The sequence below is a fragment of the Maniola jurtina genome, chromosome W (assembly GCF_905333055.1).
Source record: "Maniola jurtina chromosome W, ilManJurt1.1, whole genome shotgun sequence".
NCBI classification, from domain to species: Eukaryota; Metazoa; Arthropoda; class Insecta; order Lepidoptera; family Nymphalidae; genus Maniola; species Maniola jurtina.
Window position 1 is genome coordinate 399,902 of NC_060057.1, and position 17,173 is coordinate 417,074.

General features: G+C 39.1%; 1 protein-coding gene across 1 annotated transcript; it reads left to right on the forward strand.

Annotated features, from left to right (window-relative positions):
- The first annotated feature begins 6,039 nt into the window (after nucleotides 1-6,039).
- On the forward strand, nucleotides 6,040-13,067 carry LOC123879879. The gene is made up of 3 exons (XM_045927765.1): nucleotides 6,040-6,459; nucleotides 11,623-12,741; nucleotides 12,963-13,067. Exons 1-3 carry the CDS (start codon nucleotides 6,455-6,457, stop codon nucleotides 12,991-12,993), a joined length of 1,155 nt encoding a protein of 384 aa, XP_045783721.1. The 5' UTR covers nucleotides 6,040-6,454; the 3' UTR covers nucleotides 12,994-13,067.
- Nucleotides 13,068-17,173: the final 4,106 nt, after the last annotated feature.

Consider the following 17,173-nt stretch of genomic DNA (forward strand, 5'->3'; position numbering starts at 1 on the left):
CCATTTAAACAAGTAACAGTTCAGTTACAAAACTATACATAGTAAACTTGCAAAACTTAACTTTTGATTACATTACTTGAATTAAAATTACGGAACACGGACTGCACTGTACCTTACGATCGCAGCTCGCGACCGTCACTCATAATAGTGATAAACGTCATTACCTGAAAGTCTAATGGTGCTTTGATTATCACAATAAATTATAAGAGGTTGAATTGCTATGAAGGACCGCAATTCAGCATCCAACTGTTTGAGCCATAGGCCTTCTTGAATGGCTGAGGTCAATGACATGTATTCAGCCTCTGTCGATGACAATGCAACGGTTAGTTGTCTTTTTGAGTTCCAAGTAACCGCTGAACCCTGAAATAAGAAGACATAGCCGGTACAAGATCTTCTGTCTTCTGGGTTCGATGCCCAGTCTGCATCACAGTACCCAGTGATATAATCTTCGTTTGATTTAATGTAATTTAACTTCATGTTTATAGAGCCTTTCAAATATCGCATCACTCTTTTAAGTGCTATCCAATGTTCTTTAGTAGGCTTATTATTGAAACGACTCAGTGTGTTCACAGCATAACTTATATCTGGTCTTGTACCTTGAGATAAATACAATAAGCATCCCACTGCTTCATGATAAGGTATATTAGTGAGTATTTCACTGTCATCCTTTGCAGGTATCAATTTTGAGCTTGTATCACATGGGGTATTCACTGGTTTGCAGTCCGACATGCCAAATCTTTGTAACATTTTTTCAATGTGTAAGGACTGATCTAATTGTAATTTTTGTTTATCTCTATGAATCCTTAAACCAATGCAATGTTTAGCCTCACCTATATCCTTCATGCTGAACGTTTCAGTTAATTTACTTCTTATAAAATGTAGAGTTTCTTCACAATTATAAAAACATAGCAGGTCATCTACATATACTGCTATGTAAAATATATCATTATCTCTTTTTACCAAATAGTAAATGCAAGGATCCACTTTGCTTCTTAAAAGTCCAATATCAATCAACACATTATTCAATTTTTTGTTCCATTGCCTGCTGGCTTGCTTGAGTCCATAAATTGATTTAATTAAATGGCATACTTTGTTACCTTCTTGTTCATACAGAGGTGGCTGACACATATAAATTTCCTCTTCTACATCACCTTGCAAAAAGGCTGTAACAGCATCCATTTGGTGAATTTTTAGCTCATATTTAACAGCCAGGCTCATTAAATATCGGAGGGAGGAATAGCGAATAACCGGAGCAAATACTTCTTGATAATCAATGTTTTTCCTCTGTTTATAGCCTTTTATAACAAGCCTTGCTTTATATCTTGTTATTTCCCCATTTTCATTAGTTTTAGTTTTAAAAATCCACTTACATGGTATGGCTTTCTTTCCCACTGGAAGGTCCACAAGTACCCATGTATTATTCTTTATTAAAGATTCATATTCAACATCCATGGCATTCTTCCATTGTGCAGCCTGGTTGCTCTGCAATGCTTCTTCAGAACTTTGTGGGTCACTATCTAAAACACTCATAGCCATTTCATTATTAAAACACATAAGTGATAAGGGGCTGTCATCATTCTGCTTTTGCCTGCGAGTCCGGACTGTTACACGACTCATGGATGGGATGGGTGATATGCTACTATCAGACGTACAGTCAGTAAAGTCAGGGTTGTACTCATCATCTTTGGAGTCATCATAGCTAGTGGATAAGTTGGGCTCTGCAGCTTCTGAGGCAGTTGAAGTGGACGGTAAGTTTGGAGATTCAGATGTAAGTATGATATCAACCTTATTATAATTCTTTTCAATAGGTTTTACAGTCTCAGATACCTTAGCCAAGCTTTCAATAAACACAACATCTCTACTCATTATCACACGCTTAGCTTTAGGATTATATAACCTGTAACCTTTAGTTGTATTGCTGTAGCCGACAAAGATCATTTCACTGGATTTTGAATCCCATTTCAACCTGCGCTCCTTCGGTATATGTACCATTGCCTTGCAACCAAAGACCCGTAAATGGCTAATATCTGGCTTAAATCCTGTCCATTTTTCATAGGGAGTTATGCCTGCAAGTGCACGAGACGGAGAGCGATTTGTTATGTATGCTGCAGTTAAGATTGCTTCTGCCCAGTACTCCTTCTGTAAACATGCGTTAAACAACATACATTTAGCCCTTTCTATAAGTGTTCTATTCATTCGTTCTGCTCTCCCATTTTGCTCTGGTGTATACGGATTACTAGTTTGATGAGTAATACCAGAGTCCTTCAGAAATTTTTCAAATGAACGATTGACATATTCCCTGCCATTATCGGACCGAAGTATCTTAATAGATTTATTTAATTCATTTTCAACACTGTTTTTAAATTCTTGAAACTTTTCTAAGGCTTCGCTTTTGTTGGCTAAAGTATAAACAAACACTTTACCTGAATAATCATCGACAAAAGTTATGAAGTACCTGGCACCTCCCAGCGACAGTGTCTCCATCGGACCGCAAATGTCAGAATGGATCAGTTCTAGCAAATCATTTGCTCGGGAACCAACATGCTTGAAAGGTTGCCTGGTTTGCTTGCCTTGAAGGCACGGTGTACATAATACATCTTCTTTCTGCTTTGTCAAGTTAATACCAAGTGCACAGTCTTGTAATTTGTACAAGTCATTAAAATTCAAATGAGCCAATCTTTGATGCCAAAGAAAATTAGAATTATCTGTGACAGCAGAAAAACCTCTAGATTCACTTGTGTTGAGTTTATAAGTCCCATTAAAACAATTGGCTGTTGCAACAATTACTTCTTTGTTGTTCAAAATCCGGCAGCCATTATTAGAAAACTCAATTTTACAACCATTTTCAATTATTTTGCTCACTGATAATAAATTGGTTGCTAAATCAGGTACATAAAATACATTGTTTACCTTAATCTTGTTGGATGAACCATTAGTTCCCGGGATGGTTATAGTGGTACTTCCACACAATTCGACTTTGAGCACCTTGTCATCTGCTATACGTACATGAGATTGACTCGGCAAACATACATCTGATAGCCATTCCTTATGTTTGGTCATGTGTACCGATGCTCCGGAGTCTATGTACCAACTATGTTCATCATTGACTGAAACGGCTGAAAATGCAGCTACAAAACCACTGTTATTACTCTTATTTTCAGATTTTCTGTCCTTATTTCTACAAAATTTGCTAATATGACCAAATTTATTGCAATTATAGCACCGTGGACCCTTGGATTTGCCTTTATTACTATTGTTCTTAATATTCTGAGATTTAGAGGTATAAAATGCTGCAGATGATGATGGTTTTACATCTTGCAAAATTTTTGTTTTAACAGCATCAGCGGAGATAGCAATGCCTGAGCTTTCTAAGGCCATGAGCATAGGCTTATACGTGTCGGGTAGGCCCGCTAACAGAAGTGTGCCTAGCCATTCGTCATCGATTTTGAAATTAATGCTACGCAGCTTATGCGCAGTCGACATTATTTTATTGACATAATCTTCGATGCTGTTACTATTATCCAATGTAGTAGTTATAAGTGTTTTTAACAATCCAACTTTTCTCGTTAGGCCGGAATCACTAAAAGCTTTAGATAAATTGTCCCATACCTGCTTAGCGGACGTGCATTCTTCGATGTGCACGTAGTTTATGGGGTCGACGAGCAAAATTATTTTTGATCTTGCCTTTTTATCCTTTAATGGGTCCACTTGCTTGCCCGTGATACACTCCCAGAGTTCTTCATGTTCCAAGTAAGTTTGTACAGCGAACTTCCATGTCGAATAATTGTCTCTGCCGCTTAATTTCTCAATGCTAAATGAGTTATTACTTATCAACGACATTTCGAAAAATAATTACTTTGTGCCGTGTACAAAATCACGTTGGCAAAATTTTTTATCTTTTTTAATCTTTAGAATCTTTACACTTCGTGCTGAAAATAAAATATATATGCGCTCTGCTACCATGTAGGAATTTAATTTACTTATTATTTTGTAAATAAAAAAGACTTTAGATTAATAATAAACTTGGAGTGTATTCACAATGAAAAATACAATTTTTAAGGTGACGCTTGACACACTAGATTTGAAATTGATAGATCCACAATAGACAAGGTTGTCGTAGACAAGGTGCGTTCACTTTAGGCTCTGGCTTCCAACAGATTAACTTAATTGTTATTTTAAGGCAATTAAGCTTGAAAGACAGTGCTTATTAGCTTCGTAAGCAAAGAAGTCCTAAAATAAATATTTGTTTAGGTATAGGCACTTACGAAAAGCACTAGGTTGGTAAGTATAGATTACCCACAGTTTGGATTAACTTAATTGTTATTTTAAGGCAATTAAGCTTGAAAGACAGTGCTTATTAGCTTCGTAAGCAAAGAAGTCCTAAAATAAATGTTTATTTAGGTATAGGCACTTACTAAAAGCACTAGGTAGGTAAGTATAGATTACCAACAGTTTGGATTAACTTAATTGTTATTTTAAGGCAATTAAGCTTGAAAGACAGTGCTTATTAGCTTCGTAAGCAAAGAAGTCCTAAAATAAATATTTGTTTAGGTATAGGCACTTACGAAAAGCACTAGGTTGGTAAGTATAGATTACCCACAGTTTGGATTAACTTAATTGTTATTTTAAGGCAATTAAGCTTGAAAGACAGTGCTTATTAGCTTCGTAAGCAAAGAAGTCCTAAAATAAATATTTGTTTAGGTATAGGCACTTACGAAAAGCACTAGGTAGGTAAGTATAGATTACCCACAGTTTGGATTAACTTAATTGTTATTTTAAGGCAATTAAGCTTGAAAGACAGTGCTTATTAGCTTTGTAAGCAAAGAAGTCCTAAAATAAATGTTTATTTAGGTATAGGCACTTACGAAAAGCACTAGGTAGGTAAGTATAGATTACCCACAGTTTGGATTAACTTAATTGTTATTTTAAGGCAATTAAGCTTGAAAGACAGTGCTTATTAGCTTCGTAAGCAAAGAAGTCCTAAAATAAATATTTGTTTAGGTATAGGCACTTACGAAAAGCACTAGGTTGGTAAGTATAGATTACCCACAGTTTGGATTAACTTAATTGTTATTTTAAGGCAATTAAGCTTGAAAGACAGTGCTTATTAGCTTCGTAAGCAAAGAAGTCCTAAAATAAATATTTGTTTAGGTATAGGCACTTACGAAAAGCACTAGGTAGGTAAGTATAGATTACCCACAGTTTGGATTAACTTAATTGTTATTTTAAGGCAATTAAGCTTGAAAGACAGTGCTTATTAGCTTCGTAAGCAAAGAAGTCCTAAAATAAATGTTTATTTAGGTATAGGCACTTACGAAAAGCACTAGGTAGGTAAGTATAGATTACCCACAGTTTGGATTAACTTAATTGTTATTTTAAGGCAATTAAGCTTGAAAGACAGTGCTTATTAGCTTCGTAAGCAAAGAAGTCCTAAAATAAATGTTTGTTTAGGTATAGGCACTTACGAAAAGCACTAGGTTGGTAAGTATAGATTACCCACAGTTTGGATTAACTTAATTGTTATTTTAAGGCAATTAAGCTTGAAAGACAGTGCTTATTAGCTTCGTAAGCAAAGAAGTCCTAAAATAAATATTTGTTTAGGTATAGGCACTTACGAAAAGCACTAGGTAGGTAAGTATAGATTACCCACAGTTTGGATTAACTTAATTGTTATTTTAAGGCAATTAAGCTTGAAAGACAGTGCTTATTAGCTTCGTAAGCAAAGAAGTCCTAAAATAAATGTTTATTTAGGTATAGGCACTTACGAAAAGCACTAGGTAGGTAAGTATAGATTACCCACAGTTTGGATTAACTTAATTGTTATTTTAAGGCAATTAAGCTTGAAAGACAGTGCTTATTAGCTTCGTAAGCAAAGAAGTCCTAAAATAAATGTTTATTTAGGTATAGGCACTTACGAAAAGCACTAGGTAGGTAAGTATAGATTACCCACAGTTTGGATTAACTTAATTGTTATTTTAAGGCAATTAAGCTTGAAAGACAGTGCTTATTAGCTTCGTAAGCAAAGAAGTCCTAATGTTACGCAGGCGAAGCCAGCGGCTGATACATAGTGAGCCAGCGCAACATGCATTCCCATTCCCACGTACGAATACGACCCGTATAGCTGACGCGGCGTAATACCAGAACCCGCGCGATGTGGGAATCGTAATATTAAGTTAGAATATTCTCATCCTTAGAGATAAGCACTAGTTTTTAGTCTTTTCATTTAAATGTAACTTTGAATATAATTATTATAAGGATATTATCGCCGACTAGTTTTCTTCCATCCACCTCCTGCGAGCCTAAACATTACTGGCGCAGTCGGTAGGATAAGCTGTACCTGTAGCTGTATCGGACAACTGTGACGGAGAACAACTTATCCTGAGAACCTACCATTCGGAGGCCGCAGTGTAGTGGAGAATCTAAACTTCGATTCGTGGAAAGAAATAGATCGGCGATGCGGTAAGTACTTGAATCGTTCAAGTTCCTTTTACCTATCCTTTTCCGACTAACAAGAAAAAGAGGTATTGTGTTTAATTTTTTATTGATTTTTTTTTAATCGTACGTTTATTGTATCCTCATTTATATATATCGTCCTTATTCCTAAAATTTTATAATCTAGGTTTATACAAAATCTATAGACCTATTTAATATAATTTTACGTGAACTTTAGGGAAGTAATTTTTTTATTGAGTGCTTTTTTATAAAAGTTTTTTGAGTGTATTTTTTGTGTGTGTTAGTTTAATTTTTATTCGTCAAGATTTTTCATCCAAGGTCAGGACGTAGTTTCGTAGGGTCGGTTAATAGGTCAAGAGCCGTAGACGAATCTAGGAACTTAGAAGACATGGCATCAAACGATTTAGATACTATCTATAAATCTATTAGATTTTTACCCGAATTTGACGGAAATCCTCATGTGTTATCACGGTTTATAAATTTGTGTGACCAATTAGTGATTGCCCATTTTGACATTAGTCCGGGACATGAGTTACAAAATTCGGCATTAATTAGTGGAATATTAAATAAAGTGACAGGTTCCGCGGCTAGGTTAATTAATGCAAACGGTATCCCAGATAGTTGGAATGGCATACGAAATGCCCTTATTAATAATTTCGCAGACCATCGCGATGAGACCGCTTTATACAATGATTTGTCTCTACAGACACAAGGCTCTAGCACCCCGCAAGAATTTTACGAAAAGTGCCAAAACCTGTTTAGCACAATTATGACCTACATTTCCCTACATGAATCTGTGCCTACCACAATAGAGGCTAAACGGCAACTTTACCAAAAGTTAACCCTGCAGTGTTATTTACGTGGTCTAAAAGACCCGCTAGGCTCAAGGATACGGTGCATGCGGCCAGTGTCAGTGGAAAAAGCCCTCGAATTTGTACAAGAGGAACTTAACACCCTATATATACAACAGCGAAATGAAGGAAATTTTGGACATAAATTTTCCGTGTCAAATTACACAGGTCCTTCAAGGTCACAAGGTTTCGCTATGCCTGGGCCATCTTGGCAGCAGCCTATACATTTTAGACCACCTCAGAGTCAGCCACCTATGCATTTTAGACCTGGTTGGAAACCTAACCCTCAAATGCATCCGCGTGGTCCTAGTCGTACCCAATTAATGTTTCGCGCTCCTCCACCGAATTATAACCCGAAGAGCAACGTTTTCAAATTACCAAATCGACACCAATCGCCTAACAATTCTAATTTCCCACGTCCCATGAGCGGTGTGAGTCATTTCACCCCTAGACATTTACCACCATCGGGACATGATTGGCGTAAATTTGGTAATCCACCACCAACTAACTATATGAAATCACGCGACGTCAATTTTAATGAACTTAACTATGACTATGATTATGATTATGACTATGACTACGATTATGACTATGACAATTACGAACAATTTACGGATGAATGCTATAATTACTATGAGGAAAGCTCCTCGAACGTTGAACCAAGTCCAATAATAGAAGAAGTTGATCAGAAACAGGAAGTCAGTTCTAAGAAAGAAAATTTTCAAATAGTCAGCGAATCCGAAAAACCAAGATAGATGTTAATTTTTATGTCCAGCGGCAACTTGGTTATGTACAGATTAGTAATCCACCTCTCAGATTTCTTATCGATACCGGGGCGAATCAATCTTTTATCAGTCCTGAAGCAGTACAAATGTATTTTAGTAATATGCCACTTAACTATGAACCCTTTGAAGTAACCAACGTGCACGCAACAACTAAAAATGACTATTCCATTACATTACCTTGGTTTTCCGAATTTAACGAAGATGGTGATATTACTTTTTACGTATATCATTTTCACGAATACTTTGACGGTCTTTTAGGCCTAGATTTACTTGAAAAATTGGAGTCCACTATTAATCTTAAAGACAGAAAATTAGTAACGCGTAACGCTGAGATTCCAATAAAAATGTATGATTCGCGTAACGTTAATTTGTTCGAAGACATTATTCCTGCTCATTCTTCAAAGCTATTTGCATTGCCTATTAATTCGCAGGACGGTGATGTCTTGATTCCATCTCAAACTATATGCAACTGTATTATTTCCGATTGTATAACACGCGTTAAAAATAAGAAAGGATATGTTGAAATTACTAATGATTCCCCGAATGATATAGTTTTTTTCATAGACAAACCCATATCAGCAGAACTTTATAATTTTGAATGTGAGCAAACCAATGTCTCTTCGAATCGTGCTAAAGAAGTTTTTTCTCGTCTTCGCATTGGACATTTAAATCCAGAAGAAGCAGCTAATTTGAAAGCACTGTGTGCAAAGTATGCCGACGTGTTCTATCTTGAAGGTGAACCTTTAACGTTCAATAATAAGATTAAACATAAAATTAAGACCAGCGATGAAATTCCTGTACATACAAAAAGTTACAGATATCCTTATGTCCACCGACAAGAAATCAGAGATCAGATCAGTAAAATGCTTGAACAAAATATTATAAGACCTTCTGACTCCGCCTGGAGCTCTCCTATTTGGGTGGTTCCCAAAAAGGCAGATGCTTCTGGTCGTCGTAAATGGCGTCTTGTCGTGGACTTCAGAAAAGTAAACGAGAAAACGATTGATGATAAGTACCCTATTCCCAATATCACCGATGTTCTAGACAAATTAGGGAAGTGTCATTACTTCACTACCCTAGATTTAGCTAGTGGCTTTTACCAGGTTGAAATGGACCCCGCTGATATTCACAAGACTGCATTTAATGTAGAGAATGGGCACTATGAGTTTTTAAGGATGCCCATGGGGTTGAAAAATGCTCCATCGACTTTTCAGCGAGTCATGGATAATGTTCTCAAAGATCTACAGAACAAAGTTTGTCTAGTATATCTTGATGACATAATTTGCTTTAGCACAAGTCTTCAAGAGCACATAGTTAATTTGGAAAAGATATTTCAGAGATTGCGTGAGTCAAACCCCAAGATACAGATGGATAAGTCTGAATTCTTGAAGCTGGAAACCGAATTTTTAGGTCACATAATTTCTAAAGATGGTGTAAAACCGAACCCCAATAAAATAGCAGCCATAAGTAAATACCCATTACCAAAGACTACGACACAGATCAAACGTTTTCTCGGATTGCTAGGATATTACAGAAAATTCATCCCTGATTTTGCACGTCTAACAAAGCCCCTTTCTCAATGCCTGAAGAAAAATTCTAAAATAATAATCGATGATGAATACATAAGGTGTTTCGAGCACTGTAAGCAACTGCTTACCAATGATCCCATTTTACAGTATCCGGATTTTACTAAAGAATTTTTGCTAACAACTGATGCTTCTAATGTCGCAGTAGGTGCCGTTTTATCACAGGGCCCAGTGGGGTCTGATAAACCGATCGCATATACATCAAGAACTCTTAATTCTAGCGAATTGAACTATAGTACGATAGAAAAAGAACTCTTAGCAATCGTCTGGGCCACCAAGTATTTCAGGCCTTACCTTTTTGGACGTAAATTTAAAATTATTACAGATCATAAGCCCCTGCAATGGGTAATGAGTCTTAAGGAACCTAATTCGAGACTTACAAGATGGCGTTTAAAACTCAGCGAGTTCGATTTTACGGTGTTGTATAAGCAAGGAAAGTCTAATACCAACGCGGACGCGTTATCGCGCATTGAAGTTCATGTGGAAGAGCTAAGTTCGGTTGCTGTGAATCTATCGGACGGAGCTCCCTCTTTAGATGACTCTGGAACTCTTTCAGCTCCGGAGGCTGAAGATGGTTCTAGAACAGCAACTGTCCATACTGATGACGAAAGCCCCATCTTGGAAATCCCGATTACAGAACATCCGTTGAATAAATTTACTAGGCAAATCGTTTTTAACGTTGTAGGTGATATTAAAACCAAACCAGTCACTACAAACCCCTTTGAAAACCATAAGCGTACGACTGTTCAATTATCTGAATCAAATTTAGAAATAGATGTCATCAATGCTATTAAAGAATTTGTTCAACCTAAAATTAAAACTGGTTTATTAATCAATCCACCATTGGCTATGTATAAGATAATTCCAATAATACAGAAAACCTTTAAAAATTCGTCAATGATACTCAATTTAGCTAAAACAGAAGTAGAAAATGTTCGAGAATATTTAAGGCAGCAACAAATTATAGATAAGTACCATGATGGCAAGACAAACCACCGCGGTATCAATGAATGCTTTCTTGCTTTATCTCGAAAATTTTACTGGCCAAAAATGCGAGAGCATATTTCAAAATTTATCAACGACTGTGAAGTATGCGGACAGGCTAAGTATGACCGTAATCCAATCCGACAGCAATTTCAAGTAGTTCCACCACCCAGTAAACCTTTTGAGCTTGTGCACTTAGACCTCTTAAGTGTCGAAAGCTGTAAGTTTCTGACAATAGTCGACTTAGCATATTTCTTAGGAGACAGCACGGCAGTCAGTGTAGTTCAAGCATTACTTAAATTTAGTACGCATCATGGAAATCCTTTAACTGTAGTTACTGACAACGGTCCGGAATTTAACAATCAAGTTATATCTGAGTTCTTCAATCTTCATAAAATCCAGCATCATAAGGTCGCACCACATACTCCTAACGAAAATGGTATCGTTGAAAGATTTCACTTGACACTCTTAGAACACCTTCGTATCTTTAGAATCAGTCAAAAGGATGAATCAGTAAGGAACCTGATACCTTATGCTCTTCTAGCTTACAATAGCAGTATTCATAGTTTCACAAAATGCAGACCAATCGAAATAGTAACTGGACATTTTGACCCACGCGACCCACTCGACATAGACCTCACGACACATGTCTTACAGCAATACATACAGGATCATAAAAATAGAATGAAAATTACATATAACCTTATCCACGAATCCTGTAGTAGTCTACGCAGAGATTTAACTAATAGTCGTAATAGAACTAGAGAGCCCGAAGCAAATTATTCCCCAGAGCAACAAGTTTTTGTTAGAAACCCTGTTGCCCCTCGTCAAAAGGCAGCTCCCCGCTATACTCAGGATGTAGTTGTGGCAAATCTCCCAATCCACATTTACACTAGAAAAAAACGAGGCCCAATCGCGAAGTCAAGACTAAAGAGAGTTCCTAACACTGCCCAATTGTTGCAGGATCCTCCTTATAATCAATCTACTTCTGCAGCCAGTGGTAATGCAGGAGATCCAACTTGAAAATCTCAGCGATGGACCCGGCTTGCTACCTTTTAAATTAGGAAGTACCTTTATTATTTCCCATTACCATTCATTTGTACAATGTATTAATCTTTCGGAATTGCAAGAGAAAATCAGCTCCATAAATGTCCAACTAGATAGCGTCACTCCTGATTTAAATAATAAAACAAAGAACTTATTTGAACCTCATTTAAACTATTTAAAGAAAAAACTCCTGAGTGTGCTTGAGCAGCTTCAGAGTTTCGAAACAACTCGAGTAAAAAGAGGACTCATAGATGGTCTCGGATCTGTCGTTAAAAGTATTACTGGTAACCTCGATTATACTGATGCCTTACATTATGATAGCATTATAAAATCATTGGAAGAAAATGACAATAAATTAGTGGCCGAATATAATAGTCATGTTAGTATATCCAAAGACTGGATGACGCAGTATGCAAAGGTCGTAGATAGTATTGTAGAAAATCAAAATCGATTAACAGCCTTAGTAAGTCGAATAAGTCAGAGCAATTCAGAAAGAGATTCTGATTTAATAAAATATGCACATTTAGCACAAGTTCTTCTCATTCTTAGTGACAATGTAGATTCAATTTCTCAAGAAGTTGTGAAATTACAAAATGTATTAGGTTTTATCAAGGTTTCGGTTGCACATCATTCAGTTATAAGCTTAAGTACAATTAAATATTTAGTTAGTAGGTTAACCAGTCTTTATGGTACTGGTAAAATTATATCTTTAGATGATAGAGAGTATTATGATATTATAGGATTAGGTTCGTATTATGTAAGAAACGAAATATTCATAGTTTATAAATTTCCTATAATTCTAACCCAAGTATATGATATGTATAAATTATCCATTGTACCCAACAAGAATCATGAGATCCTAATTCCTTATCATCCATTCCTGGCAATAAGCTTGAACGAGTACAGGTACATAGAGGCTGAATGCCCGAAGACCAGCAAGGGTTATCTATGTGCCGATATTAGAAGCTTACAGCGTGAACCTTCAAATCAACCAGATTGTATCCAACAACTTATAACCGCCCAAAATAGAAGCAGGTTTTGCCATCCAGTGAAAGTAACTTTGGAAAAACCAGCGTTCGAGCAACTTGACGAACGTCACTATACAATGAGTTTTCCGCTGCCCACGAAAGTTCACCTATCGTGTGGCCACGACCTGTACCGGACACTTCGAGGCAGCTACTTAGCAGTAATTCCACAAAATTGCTTTTTGAAAACGCCAGAGTTTATGATTCTCAATAGAAACGATCGCATAAAAGGCCAAGCAATTCAAGTTATGGATTTACCTAAAGAAGAACCCTATGACTCAAGACCATCTCCGCATTATGAATTGAAGTCCACAAAACTGGATCACCTACATCATGCAAGTGCAAAGGATTCATCTCAAACACCTATCACTTTACCTCCGAGTTCGGACCACGGAAGTATTTACCACACAACCATACCCATATACACCATATTGGTTGGAACCTGCGGACTGAGTATAATCATCATAGTTTATCGTAAAATACAGCGCACGAAGACATTGCAGATAAGAAGCACAGCCGAAATTCAGAGTTCTTCATCCGATGACCTCCCGGCGCAATTCACAGCCAAGGTGTTCCATAAGCGCCGATCTGATGGGGGAGGTGTTACGCAGGCGAAGCCAGCGGCTGATACATAGTGAGCCAGCGCAACATGCATTCCCATTCCCACGTACGAATACGACCCGTATAGCTGACGCGGCGTAATACCAGAACCCGCGCGATGTGGGAATCGTAATATTAAGTTAGAATATTCTCATCCTTAGAGATAAGCACTAGTTTTTAGTCTTTTCATTTAAATGTAACTTTGAATATAATTATTATAAGGATATTATCGCCGACTAGTTTTCTTCCATCCACCTCCTGCGAGCCTAAACATTACTCTAAAATAAATATTTGTTTAGGTATAGGCACTGGGGGGGGTAAGGGGGTGCACTAACATCTTAGCACCCCAATTGTCAACCTCACCTGCACGTGGTGCCCCCTGCGAATCAGCAAACGAGGCAATGACAACCGAAGAATGGCGGGATATCCATTCCAAATTGCTGGGCTCTAAAATAGCACTGACCAGAGACGGGCAGCAGCGTCACTGGTGCGAAGCAGCCTAAAGCCCTGCGCTGACCAACCCGCCTGCCCAGCGTGGTCAGTATGGGCACTACTTCCAATGAGCAGCGCCAACAGACAAAGGCCCCCAGTTCCCGGCAGCCCTGCTATTCCCGACTACGGTAGCGGTCGCGGTCACGGCAGGGCAGGGGGTGCTAAGAATCACCGGGCTACGGATGGCTACCATACCAAACGACTCTATTTGGCAACATATAACACCAGGACACTGAGATCGGATGAAAGCCTAGCCGAACTTGAGGTAGAGTTGGAAAAAATCAAGTGGCATATTCTAGGATTGTCAGAAGTCCGTAGAGAGGGCGAGGATACTCTGACACTAGAATCGGGTCACGTACTCTATTATCGACAAGGCGAGCAGGCATCCCAAGGCGGAGTGGGGTTTCTGATCAACAAAGTCCTCGCAAATAACATCGTGGAGATCAGTAGTGTGTCGACGAGGGTAGCATATGTTATAGTTAAATTAAACCACCGATATTCCCTGAAAATAGTGCAGGTCTATGCGCCCACGTCGACATACTCTGATGAAGAAGTAGAGGCCGTATATGAGGACATCATCGAGGCTATGGACAAGAGTACCAAATCCTACTTCACGGTGGTTATGGGGGACTTCAACGCAAAGGTGGGAGTACAAGAACGCAACGAATCGAGGATTGGACCCTATGGAGTTGGTGACAGGAATCACAGGGGGCAAATGCTGGTCAACTTCCTAGAAAGGCGAGGTTTGTTCTTAATGAATACATTTTTCAAGAAAAGTGCTCGTAGGAAGTGGACTTGGCAGAGCCCCGATAACGTGACCAAAAATGAGATTGACTTTATCGTGTCTGATCGTAGGGATATATTCAGAGATGTCTCCGTGATTAACAGGTTTAATACTGGAAGCGATCACCGACTTGTAAGAGGCTCTCTTAATATAAACCTTCAGCTCCAGAGACGACGTCTGATGAGGTCAACTCTTCGCCCTATATCATGCCAACCCATAGATGCAACAGAATAGTTCCAAATAGAACTTAGGAACCGATTCGAATTGCTGGAAACCACCGACGAAGTTGATCAGAAATATGGCGATCTTGTGGATGTCGTTCGGGAAGTGGGGGGTAAGTTTTGTCGAAAAGAAGGCAAAACCTTTCCATCCAAGATCTCTAGCGAGACCCTGGATTTGATGCAGCAGAGACGGGAAATGTCCTCAACTTCGCCAGAGTGGCGGTCTCTAAACAAGCTCATTAAAAAGCGAATACGTTTCGATATCCGTGCTGCCAACACCCGCAGTATAAAAGATGCGATCGAACGCAATAAGAGGGCTAAAGTATTCGCTAAGAGTCTTGGGAGGAGCCATCTGACGAAGTTGAGAGCATCGGATGGCCGAACTGTTGCTTCAAAACCAGAGGTGCTAGCTGAGATCGAGCAGTTCTACGGGCAGCTCTACTCTGCCCATGCTCCAAAACCTGCACCCACCCAAACCGCGAACGACAAACGTGCGAGACTTGTGCGCCACTATACCGATGACCTCCCGGATATCGACGTAGGCGAGATTAGTATAGCTCTCGGGCAGCTGAAGAATAACAAAGCCCCAGGTGATGACGGTATTACAGCGGAGCTCCTGCGCGCAGGAGGAAAGCCAATTCTCAACAAGCTTAAAGACCTCTTTAATACCGTCATCAAAACTGGCATAACACCTGAAAAATGGAGTAGAAGTGTTACTGTGCTCTTTTTCAAAAAAGGAGATAAAAGTCTGCTCAAGAACTACAGACCAATCTCACTTCTAAGCCATATTTATAAGCTGTTCTCGAGGGTGATTACGAATCGTCTCGCCCGAAGACTTGACGAATTTCAGCCTCCGGAGCAGGCGGGGTTTCGACAGGGCTACAGTACCGTAGACCACATCCACACGCTACGGCAGATTATACAAAAGACTCAAGAGTATAATCTACCCCTCTGTCTAGCGTTTGTGGACTACGAGAAAGCCTTCGATTCCATCGAGACCTGGGCTGTTCTGGATTCATTGCAGCGATGCCAAGTCGACTGGCATTATATCCAAGTGTTGAGATGTTTGTATGACTCCGCCACCATGTCCGTCCAAGTCCAAGACCAACAAACCAATCCAATCCCTATACAAAGAGGTGTGAGGCAGGGAGATGTAATATCCCCAAAACTTTTCACCTGTGCCTTAGAAGACGTATTTAAGGAATTGGACTGGGAAGGTCGAGGCATAAACGTGAATGGCGAAAATATCTCACACTTGCGATTTGCGGACGACATAGTTCTATTGGCTGAATCGCTGCAGGACCTTGAGGAAATGCTGATCGAGCTTAGCTGTTCTTCCAGACGAGTAGGTCTTGAGATGAACATAGACAAAACGAAAATAATGTTTAACGAGCACGCTATCTCAAGACCCGTCACCGTCGGGAATGTTAGCATCGAAGTTGTTCAAGAATATAACTACCTCGGCCAGATTATACAACTTGGCAGGAACAACTTCGACAAGGAGGCTGACAGAAGAATTCAGCTGGGCTGGGCAGCATTTTCAAAGCTACGTCAGGTCTTCGAATCGTCGATACCGCAAAGCCTTAAGACTAAGGTCTTCAATCAGTGCGTCCTACCTGTGATGACGTATGGAGCAGAAACGTGGACACTGACAGTTGGCCTCGTCCACAAACTAAAGGTCGCTCAGCGCGCTATGGAGCGAGCTATGTTGGGTATTACTCTCAGGGATAAAATCCGGAACGAGGAAATTCGCAGAAGAACAAAAGCGACCGACATAGCTCAAAGGATTAGCAAGCTGAAGTGGCAATGGGCAGGTCATGTCTGTCGCAGAACCGACGGCCGTTGGGGCAGACGTGTTCTGGAGTGGAGACCGCGTACCGGTAAGCGCAGTGTGGGACGACCTCCTGCCCGCTGGACCGATGACCTGAAGAAGGTGGCGGGGAGCGGGTGGATGAGGAAGGCTGAGGACCGTGTTTGGTGGCGCGCTCTTGGAAAGGCCTATGTCCAGCAGTGGACGCATACAGGCTGATGGAATGGAAAAAAAAAAATAGGCACTTACGAAAAGCACTAGGTTGGTAAGTATAGATTACCCACAGTTTGGATTAACTTAATTGTTATTTTAAGGCAATTAAGCTTGAAAGACAGTGCTTATTAGCTTCGTAAGCAAAGAAGTCCTAAAATAAATGTTTATTTAGGTATAGGCACTTACGAAAAGCACTAGGTAGGTAAGTATAGATTACCCACAGTTTGGATTAACTTAATTGTTATTTTAAGGCAATTAAGCTTGAAAGACAGTGCTTATTAGCTTCGTAAGCAAAGAAGTCCTAAAATAAATGTTTATTTAG